Source organism: Triticum aestivum, chromosome 5B (assembly GCF_018294505.1).
Source record: "Triticum aestivum cultivar Chinese Spring chromosome 5B, IWGSC CS RefSeq v2.1, whole genome shotgun sequence".
NCBI classification, from domain to species: domain Eukaryota; kingdom Viridiplantae; phylum Streptophyta; class Magnoliopsida; order Poales; family Poaceae; genus Triticum; species Triticum aestivum.
Window position 1 is genome coordinate 290529109 of NC_057807.1, and position 11399 is coordinate 290540507.

General features: G+C 40.7%; 1 protein-coding gene across 1 annotated transcript; it reads right to left on the minus strand.

Annotated features, from left to right (window-relative positions):
• Positions 1–633: 633 nt before the first annotated feature.
• Positions 634–10914, minus strand: LOC123116003 (ABC transporter G family member 41-like). The gene is made up of 23 exons (XM_044537027.1): positions 10352–10914; positions 10159–10244; positions 9973–10057; positions 9658–9817; positions 9341–9417; positions 9066–9119; positions 8896–8986; positions 8132–8433; positions 7574–7855; positions 6331–6644; positions 5823–5983; positions 5568–5671; positions 5333–5486; positions 4890–5021; positions 4737–4810; positions 4304–4636; positions 3808–4098; positions 2799–2882; positions 2366–2499; positions 1873–2106; positions 1621–1792; positions 1279–1533; positions 634–1173 (listed from the first exon to the last, which is right to left on the minus strand). The coding sequence occupies exons 1-23, from the start codon at positions 10889–10891 to the stop codon at positions 904–906; spliced, it is 4389 nt and encodes a 1462-aa protein (XP_044392962.1). The 5' UTR covers positions 10892–10914; the 3' UTR covers positions 634–903.
• Positions 10915–11399: the final 485 nt, after the last annotated feature.

An 11399-nucleotide genomic window follows, 5' to 3' on the forward strand; every position in this document is an offset into this window, starting at 1 on the left:
TGAAGAGACCATTTGTTGAGTTACAAGCTCTCGGCATGGCAGCGGAGAGGATAGAGATAGTGGTAGGTAGGGAAACCTAGCTCTAAGGTTCTCTAGAATGTCCTGATGACTCTCTTCGGTCTTGCCTTGTATATGGCAAAGCCAGGAATAAATTGCTCGGGCCAGGCCCTAAGGATGGGCCGGCTCGCTACCCTTTCACGGGTGGCTGGCCTACTCTCCACGCCCGCGTCCCTGTTCTGAGGATGTTCGTTGCTCCATCTCTTTGGCCTACCCTGACCCTTTGGGGATCCTGGGGGTTGAGGGGGCCAGGGATGCATCATTATCCTCGTCAAGCAGCACATGTGTTTGCTGACCAAACTAGGTTTGATCCACCGACTGAGTGGTTGGACAATCCTCCCAGATTTCTTTTGCCAATCCTCATTGACAATGTAACATTATTTAAGTCTTAAATAAAGCTAGTCATGATGGCATTTCCCTCAAAAAGAATATTTGATAATTTGATTGGTTACCACACATCTTTGATGCATTTAAGCTCAAACTGTATGGCTGATAATAGATTCAATAAGAACTTTCATAGATCAGCTGATACTAATTCTATTCTGCTCATGAAAATTGTCAGGGTTGCATGTTGTGGTTTTTCATCACTACAAGACTTGGATTGCAAATTTATTCACAATAATAACAAATGATTTACAATAATAAATAATGAGACAGGCTAGGGTGAAAGCACCTAAGAGTCTGTTAAGGACGATACCGCACATCTTCTCAAATACTAGCTACTACTGGAATTTTGTTCTGCTGTATATCCCATTTACACAAAAATACATACACTGACATTTTTGTGTTGGTAAGCTAACTAAGGCTTTAAATTTTAGCACAAAGAGATATGTGTGTTTGCAATATCTATCGCCTTTGGAAGTTCAGCTTTGAGATGTTGTAACCAAAGAGGACGGCAAAGAGGACAGGGAATGCTGCCAGGGCTACCGCTCCCAGTGGCAGCAGGTCACGGCGAAAACCAAAGTAGTCCATCATGAATGCTGCGACGGATTTGGTCTCTTCAAATACAACGATCATCCTGTCGTTGTGATCTCCGAACTGCGTGGTGAAGAAGACATTGAGCGTCCACGACATTGGGGAGATGTAGTAGAGCCATATCCACCATTTTGGTATTTGCTGCCATATGTTTATGTATTTTTTTGTAAGCATTTGATCTGTAATGGTAATGGTATATATATACTTAATACTAGCTAGTACTAGAGTTAAGATGGCTTTACTTACAGGCGCAGGCACGATGAACCCGGACATGAGATTCTGCAGGGTGTAGAACATGGATGCGAGTATGGAAGCGACTTGGATGTTGGGGGTGAGTGACACCATCAACATTCCCAGGTAGACGAAGTAGAGCAGTGTGCACAACATGGTGTACATGAACCAAAAGAACTTTGCTACTGTCCACTCATACCCTATCATTGGATATGCTATCAACATGAAGAGCACTACCTGCACCAGCACATAAGGTATCTCCATGGCAACCTATCCCAAAAAAAGATAAGTCAATATCTGAACATAACAGTAATATAATCTATCTGAAGCTACTAATGCTCATGTGATTAATAGGACCTGCGCAAAAGAGTAGGCCCAAGGAGAGTACATCCCTGCAAACCTTTCCCTGTACACGACGGAGCGTTCAACGGAGACAAAAGGCATCACTGACTGGCAGTTGTTGACGCCACTGAACAGAATGAATCCATACATGCACCCCAATATGGTGAAGAGACCTTGCTGATCGTTTCTACCCTCAAACAAAAGAAGCAACTTTAGCCATCATACATTCATCAGTTAAGATGCATAATTAAGAGATGGCTTACGTACATGTGATTGATGTTGCCTTGCTGCCAGAATAACACACCGAAGAAAATGCAGGCCACTGCTAAGGATACAATCCGCACCAGGTTGTAAGAAGGAGTTCTCCAATACGACAAACACTGCTTCCAGAGGCAAGCTTTGAATTGCTCCCGAAACTTCTGTGGAAACTGGGTTGGGAAATGGAGGTCACTTGTACCGGGAACTGGCATGCTCAATCGCTTCACCAGCATGTCCTTGTCCCTTTGGTTACAAAATTTACATACTGGTTAGCATGAATATTGTGTTAACAATAATTTAAGGACTAAATGATATCTCTGTTAAGTATGCTATGATGACCTATGTTTATATTCCATTCTGATCAAAACTCATTCTGAGATCCACAAGTCTGTTTTTGTTTTTTTCAGGTATTCTGATCAAAACTTACAATCTATTTTACAAGCAACGTTTCTTTGAATAGTTTACTAGTGCCAACTGAGCTGGTTCTTCGAAATCAACTTACTTGCACATTGATGATTCCCTGTACATTTGTGCAAAATCTACTCCCAGTTGAAGTTCCATAGATGTAGAAGTAACTTCTAGCATCCATGTTGATGGGTTGTAGTTTTCCTTGATCCTGGCTACCCCAGGTATTGCCTGAAAGAACAAAGAAAATAATTTCACCAGTTTGTATAACACAGGCAGGTGGTCAACTGAGTATAACCTTCTGTGATTAATATTGCTTGTCCCTTCGTGTATAATGTAGATTGCAAAATCATGAGGACTGGAGAATGGGTTCAGAATAATACATAACAAAAAAGGATGCAAACAAAATATAATTAGATCAGGTAAATGGTATGTTTAAATTGACTTGATCACATATAAATGGACGGTATAAATTATATGCGCATGTACTTAATTATTTTGTGTAAGGACAAGTTAAGATTACTACTTACCTGGAAATACTTGATGACCTCACATGAATGGTGTCCAACTGGCCCAGCATATATCAACTCTCCACCCCTTTTCATCAGCATCAACTAAATATATATGAGAAGCTAATTAGTAAATGTGGTATTACACTTGTATATGGATTTATTTTTTAGTTAATGAATTTATGATTAATAATGCATCTAAATTACTTTGGAACTAAGGTCTAGGGGTTATCTGAATTGCCCACATGCACGATTATGCATTAGAAAATACATATGTATTTTCAGAAATAGAGTTTCCTTTGCTACAGAACTTTGATACTCATAAATTAAAACAGATGCAGCTATCATGATCTACTTATAGTTAATTGGCAAGCTAACCTCGCAAAAAATAAATAATAATTGGCACTGCTAAAATACAACCAAGATAACTGTTGTACATAGTTTTTTCTTTTCTCCAATTAATATGTTTCTACCCCGTGAATGGACGTGTCAGCTTGTTTTAACATCAGTTTTAACAATAAAACTGAGAAAACTGAGTGTAGTGTCAAAAACACTCTTATATTATGGGACGGAGGGAGTACCATTTTATTCTATAAAAACACTCAGTAAGAGAAAGTTGTGATTGTACTATCACTGTTAGCTTCTCGAAAACTTTAGTCTGAGGCAGGCTCTGCATTGGACTTAATTTGGGGTTCTTTAAGTAGCTTGTTTCCTGCCGATAAAGTGTTAAGGGTTCTATCTGAAGTAGAAACTGATTTTATTCCATGTCTAATAGTTAACTTATTCCATGGCTATTTCCAATTATTACTGAAAGGTGAACAAATGCTTCACAGTTCCATAACACTTGGTTATTTCATGTTTGATTTAAACAAAACTGATTTCTGACATTCTATCCAATACATCACTTATAATACTAAATATACTTATTATACCTGGAAAATTACCATTGCTAAATATACTTATAAAAAAACTTATTTCTTGATGCCTAGAGAGAGAATCTTGGAGACGGATATATATGTAAAGTAGTTACCTCATCAAATGCCTCAAATATATCGATACTTGGTTGGTGAATGGTGCACACAACTGTTCGACCTGTGTCTGCAACATTCTTCACTGCACGCATGACAATAGCAGCGGCCCTTGCATCCAAGCCCGACGTTGGCTCATCCATAAATATGATCGAGGGGTTAGACACGAGCTCAACTGCAATCGTAAGCCGTTTCCTTTGCTCTGTTGATAGCCCATTTACCCCTGGTATTCCGACCAAAAAATCTCTAATTTCGTCCAACTCAATTATTTCAAGAACTTCCTTGACAAATTCCTGCGAGGGAAAGGAATACGGGTGAGCTCACATTTTCGTCTCAACTGTTCCTATCACCTATGAGGCTAGGATACAAGAATGCAAACCCTGTACACTACACTTTTATTCTTTTCATATAGGTTTGCGTTAGCAGGGTCTTTAACTCAAGACCTCTTGGCTCCGATACCATATTGTATTTTCAACAAGAGAGACAAATATAGCTCACATTTCTTGCTTTTGAATCAACTTCTGGTGGAAGGCGCAACCAGGCTGAATATGCAACCGATTCACTGACTGTGATCTGTGGGGAATGGACATCAGTTTGTTCACAGTAGCCTGATATCCTAGCAAAAGTTTGCTGAATTTTAGGATACCCTCCTATTCTTATATCCCCTTCAATAACACCACCAGTTTTCCTTCCAGAAAGAACATCAAGGAGTGTTGTTTTTCCTGCTCCAGTAACCCCCATGAGTGCCGAGAGAACCCCTGGCTGGAATGCTCCTGTGATATTGTGGAGTAGCTGTAGTTTCTTTTCTATGTAACCATGCCCCCTCATTTCCTGCAATGAAGAAATACTTAGTTATTAGTGATCAGCCCTTGGTATGGCTCTAAGTTCTCCGGTCATGCTTTCACAGATGTTCTAGCTATATTTGAATTACCGCAGGGGTGTCTACATAGTAGTTGACATCCTGGAATGATATTATAAGGGGCGTGAAAGGCAATACCATCCTCCCTGCACAAGATTTAATTATTGAAGTCAAACTAAGATTATATCCCATTGACAGTATTGTGTGGTGTAGAATTCAACTAACCGGTCCTATTTGGTGACAAAACAGTCTCTGCTTGTAACTTAGGCATCATATTTTCTGTGTTGTTATCTTGGTCTCCTCCATCAAATCTGGTAAGCTTATTGCGAGAGATAATAGCTCGAGAAGTTCCTGGAACTGACAGGCTCATAGGAGGTTAGAATAGGTTGCATATCTAACCAGAGCAAACAGTATGTTCTTCTGAATGAAACTATTTTTGCTCCATTTCCCATGTTTTTTTTTTACTTCTCTAGCATATGCTTGTTGAGTTCACAATTTATGCGACACTGTTACACTAGAAAATTATACCCCCTTCGATCCAAAATAAGTCACAGTTATGAACTAAGGTTAGTTCAACCTAAGTTCAAAACTGCGACACTTATTTTGGATTGGAGGGAGTAGTATTTTAGTTGTTTAGCTTAATGCAATTTCAGACATGTCACACTTACCCTTTTTAATGGTCAAACCTATGGCAAAGCCTACATTGAACATCAAAGTAAACCCAAGCAATGCTCCAATTGAGATCCAGTAAAAATAGCTGGAGAAGTCTACCCCTTGATCCATTAGGATCCTCCTTCCGAGTGCTACACCAGATACCATGATCTATCAAGATAAAAAAAATTAAGTATCTTTTGATATTACATGTTTCTAAAATTAATTCATACTTGGTATGCCAAAGTGTACCTCCAACCATCTTTGTGCCAAAAACTCATTTCCAGTTAAGCCTATTTCACCATATGACAATGGAGAAAGCCAGAATCCCCACTTTAGCCAATTAGGCAGAAATGCTGTAGCAATACGACACTGAAAATGTTAGCGATGATTGCTTAATAATTGAGGACAACCTACTTTTGCAAGAAATTAGGACTCATCTGTTGTTAGAAATATGAAATGGGAGTATTCTTTTTTTTGTGGGAAGAAAATAAGGGAGTGTCTTACAACGAGGAATTATGAAACCCCCAAACAGAAGGGTGGCTAGAAATGCCATCGTACCACCGACTGAACCAGCCACCATTGTTTGACAGTATGAGGCGATACATCGAAACATTGATAATGTTACTGTGTGCATGAGGAAGAGGACGAGGAGCTGACAGAAAAATCTGAACACAAGAATCGTGCATGTTACCACAAAACAAGTATTGCAGCTGAAAAAACTATTTTCGCAGAAAGAAATTCTAAAAGAAAAGTAAATATAGTATTAGATAAGGGATTTTTATGTTCGACTACAATACACCAGATCACAGCAAAACCATTATAAACAATGCTATACTTTGGACTATTTTCACTGGCAAGAATCTTTTATTTTTCATTGGGTGATTACAATCCACATCTAAATGACTCGAGTTGGGTGAATGATGATAATTCCTCAATCGAAATATTGTTATAGTTCAACTAGTGCTCCCATCCCACTTGGTAATTAGTTTCTACAACAGAATTGTAACTTTACCTGGATGCTTCCGGGGTATAGCCAATCAGGTAGTAGGATATTGTTGTCCAAGCTACTGACTCAACTAAAGAGACTGGAATTTTTAGGATAAAAGATGGTATTGCATAAGCCCATGCAGGATAGAAGTAGTCGTCTCTCTGTTTGTAGAAGACTGGCAGACTGTCAATTGTCATGGCCAGCTCAGGGAATCCATTCACCATCAGCAGCAGGAGAGCATAGAAGAGTGAACCCATATAATAGTTGGCATGAATTCTGTCAACACTCATACGTGTGCGTAGAAATACTGTCCCAGTAATAACAGCAAGTAATCCAAGCTGCAGCGCAGAAATACATATGTTAGTTTATGATGTGCATGTTTAAGTCCTGAAATTGCACACTGAGTAGGAACTGAATGTAGAATAAGATGCTGACATGCTGGGAAACTTCCTGTTCTCAGTGTGCAGAAGAGAGTACTGCAAGATGGCTACAAGTCCATGTACCCTGTGTTAAGCACACAGTCCCTATACCTACAATATTTCGCATTTGAGCACAACTAGAGCTACATACGGCATCAATCTTTACCTTTATTGTCTACTCCCTCTGTTCCAAATTATTTGAAGTTTTAGCTTTGTCCTAAGTCAAACTTCTCAATATTGATAAAGTTTATAGAAAAATGTGATAATATCTAGCTCCACACCAGGTGGGGTATGGGGAAGGATTATACGAGTCAAGCCTTACCCCTGCACAGTGCAACATCAAATATATGTGGTATGAAAATATATTTTATGATGAACCTACTGAAACAAATTTGGTATTGTTGATGTTGGTATATTTTTATATAGGCTTGATCAAACTTAAAGAAGTATGAATTAGGATAAACCTAGAACTTCAAGTTATTTGGAATGGAGGAGGTACTATATATATTAATGCTGCAGTTCACTGGAGAGATGAAAGTGACTCAAATGCAGATGTAAACATAGATCTCAACTTTTAGTGCGAAAGCTTTATTGAGACCTGCAGACCTCCATAGTAGCACAAGAACTTTATTGCATCACATTGCTTCTAGATTTTGCTATATTTCAATCGGTAACTAATACTGAGCATAATGCATGTAATTTCAGGATTGTGCATTTACAGACTAGAACTCAATCTACACCCATAAACACCTAGCATGTGACATTCTAAATAGCACTGTAAAACTAGGCACAAAATTCCCATGCATCAATCACATTTTTTTTCCAAAAGATAGCTTCGACTTCCTTACCTGAATGGTTTTTGCTATGTAGATGAAGGCATTCCTTTTCATAAGAAGGAGCTCTCGTGCAAAACATGCCTTGAGTAGATCCCACTTGGATAATGAGTAGATACTGAAGGACAGGGCATTATTATGTCCTTTAGATTCGTCATACGGCTTCGAAAGCTCCGCAGCAAGATTCTGACCACTTTGAGATGCTTTGAACTTATCACAGAATTGATCAACAGTAACAAAATTATATCCTTCTTCGGTGCGGCTCCAGTATTGTTGTTGATCTTTTTTTGACAGGACCTATGTAATACATAAGTTGTTAAGAGTGGACTACCTTACGATTGTAAGTAAGAGTAAAAATAAGCATGACAAACTCAGGTTATCGTAATCTAAACCCAATTACTTCATATTAACAATGTTTGCTTTCATTGAATTCACATCAAAACTATAGGTATAAATCTTACACTTTGTTAGATGACAAGGTGAACCATGCTTACATGACCTCCTAGATGCTATTGATGCTTATTTTGACATGAGCAATTCAGACTATATAAGTGACTATATTTTGCTAAATACCTCTTGAAGGAAGTCAGCATCCCCTTTTCTTCCAGGGCACTTGAAGCCACAGGATTCAAAGAAACTCATAATGCAGCTCTTAGGACCATGGTATACGATTTGTCCTTCAGCCATCAAGATAATATCATCAAAAAGTTGGTAAGTCTCGGGTGCTGGTTGAAGGAGTGAGACCAGTATGGTAGACTCTGATATATGAGCTAGCTGTTGGAGACAAGAAACAATTTGGAAGGTGGTAGAACTGTCCAGCCCAGTTGATATTTCATCCATGAAGAGCGCTTTTGATGGTCCTACTATCATCTCTCCTGCTTGTAAGAAATTTTTACAAGTGAAGAAAAATAAGCATCAAGTATCGAACTAATTTATATTATTTATCCTACATAGACCAAAATTGAGGTTGGGATCACATGAACAGAATATAACACATTACAGCTGCATTCTAAAAAGTAGAGAATAATCATGCTAAGTTTATTCGTTTACGCTTGTGTGCTTTCATGACAACAGAAATTTATGGTTTATCATACCCCTGTTGTTAACTTTGTTGTGGCAAGTTTCATATTAGTTCATGGTAATGATAAAGTACAGAAAGCATCGACAAAATCAATTAGCCACCAGAAAAGGTGCATACCTTCCAATATGCAATTAAGGAATTTTAGTCAATGAATTGTAAATTTATTTATTTATTTATCTTGCAAAAATATCATTTGCAAGATTATAGTTGAGATAATAAAACCATCCTGAAAATGTCATATGTGTTGTAAATTCACCTGTGGTTAATCTTTTCTTCTCACCCCCTGAAATACCTCTTCTCATGGCATCTCCTATTAGTACATCAGCGCATATGTCAAGTCCCATTATCTGTCAGGCAAGAATGGATTATTCACACGAAAAACATTATGCGCTAGAACCAGTGAATTATTCTTTGAACATTGTTTACCTTCATAATGTAGTCCGTTTGCATGCTTCTTTCTAAACCTTCCACAGATATTGCCTATAAGAAAGTGCACAGCAATAGTAAATGTTGCAGCTAAAGTGAACTGTTCTGTACACACATGATATGATTTTTTCTTTTTTAAGAATCACTGAAAATTATGATGGCACTTGACAGAAAGATGGTGTTTACAGGTTTGATTCAATATTATCAGAGAAAAGGGTTCCAATGGGCACACGCCGAAATGTTACAACATTATAGCAAAATAGGTCAGTATTTACCTTCATGTACGTATCTACGTCGGGGTCAGGGGTGATCCCAGCCTCTTTCTCCCTTCTAATGACTTCCTTCATGATTTCTATTTTATACAAGAAATTGAGAGCACTGGGTTTAGTACATAGATTGGTAATTAATATTTCCTAAAATCAAGGTCTTTCTAACTATGGGGCATTTGCTTAGATTAGTTAGTTGCTTGTTGTCCCTAAAAATCTTGAGTTAACCAGGTCCCAGAAATTGTTGTGTGCATCTTATTGATGCAGAGGCCAGGGGATTTCAACTTCCTTTTCGAAAAAAACAGGTCCCAGAGAAAAGGAAATACCTGCTCTGCTGCCAACGCCCTGGAATCTTGCAGAGAAGTCGAGCGTCTCCCTGACAGTCATCTCAGGGACATGAAGATCATACTGGCCAATGTAAGCTGCTGTCTTCTCTGGAACAAAATCTTGCAGCTTGACACCATTGTAGTCAATTTCTCCTGTTACCTACGCACCCACACATACTATGTGAGTAAAGGAAGTACTGAAATACAGTATTTTTTTCTCTGTTTTCTGTGTGCAATTTCAGACTACACTGTGGAGTACATGCCCATTATTTGAATGACCAAGTACATGTATCGATGGAAGAAGAGTGGGGATACCTTGAGATTTTTGTTCAGCTTTCCAGCAAGTGCTAGCAAAAGGGTGGTTTTGCCACAGCCCGGGGGTCCAAGGAGAAGGGTCATCCTGCATGTACACACAGATTGGACAAATACTGATGATGAGGGAGGAAGGAAAGAGGGGTGTCGATCAGCAAGTACATGGACAAATAGCAGGAGGAAGCACACCTGGAAGGTTTGAGGATGCCGGTGACATCTTTGAGGATGTGGATCCTTTCTTGGTGACGGTTGAAGCCGAGCATGGAGGTGAGCAGCTGCAGCAGATGGCAATGGAGCATTTGAACGAGCAGGTGGCGAGTCGATCGAGTAATAGTAGAGAAGAGAAGAGCAGAGCGGCGAGATGAAGGAATGAATTACGTACCGAGAACGTGGAGACGACGGAGTTGAGGAGCGTGGGGAGCGGCTTGCCATCGACGACCTGGCACTCGGCGTCGACGCGGAGGTTCCGCCACCGCACCTCCACCGTGGGCTGCCGCACCCCGACCCTGTCCATCCTGCGGCGCTGGTGCCGGAGCAGGCGGAGGTTGTCCTCGTGGATGTCGGCGATGAGGGTGTGCACCAGCTCCCGCCGGTCCGCCGCCCCCAGCCGGCGCACGTCCACCGGCTCCAGCGGACGAACGCCGTTGGCATTGGCATTGCCATTGGCTTTGGCGTGGAGCGGGAGCGAGGTGTGGAGCCTGTCCCAGGTGGGCATCCGCTCGATGGCCGCCCATTTCAGCTCCCCCTCTTCGTCGTGCTGCTGCTCCCTCAGGGACAAGGAGGAGGTGCAGGAGAGCGCCTCCCTCAACGACGACGGCGACAGCTGCAGCCTGCCGCTCGCAGCCGACGACTTCTTCTCCGGATCATCTACCGCAAGACCATCTTGTCCTTGCTCCTCCTCACCCATCTCCACCTTACTCATCGATCTCCTCCTCCTAGCTGCCTCGGTTTCTTTCCTTGGCTGATGCACCAGCCAGCCAATGCATGGGACTTTATATACTCTCCCTTTTTCAATTAAAAAAAAAGCTCGCTTGACTGGATGCCGTTTGACTGTACTCAACTAGAAATTTCTTCTAGTTACAAATGTATGAATCTCTGCAAGCTATGCTATGTCCACAAGGACAGGGCGGGTGCAAGCACATCACTCACAGTAAAATTATCGATTGGCTCAACACTATGGCAAGCCGGCCCAGTCTCCCGCCATTAGTTTACTCGATGATATGGGTACTCGTATCTGTACACTTGTTCATCCGCCGCGTGCCTCTCTCCTAGTGCACTGGTTTTTCCTTGTCTTGTCCTAACTTCTTGGGGACGTGCACTGCATGTTGGCCGAGTCCCACAGCTCTCCGCGTCCCAAAAGAAGAAAAACTGAACTCCACCACATCCTAGTATGCTTGCACTACAGTTAAAGTGCAGTGATAGCCGGCCGC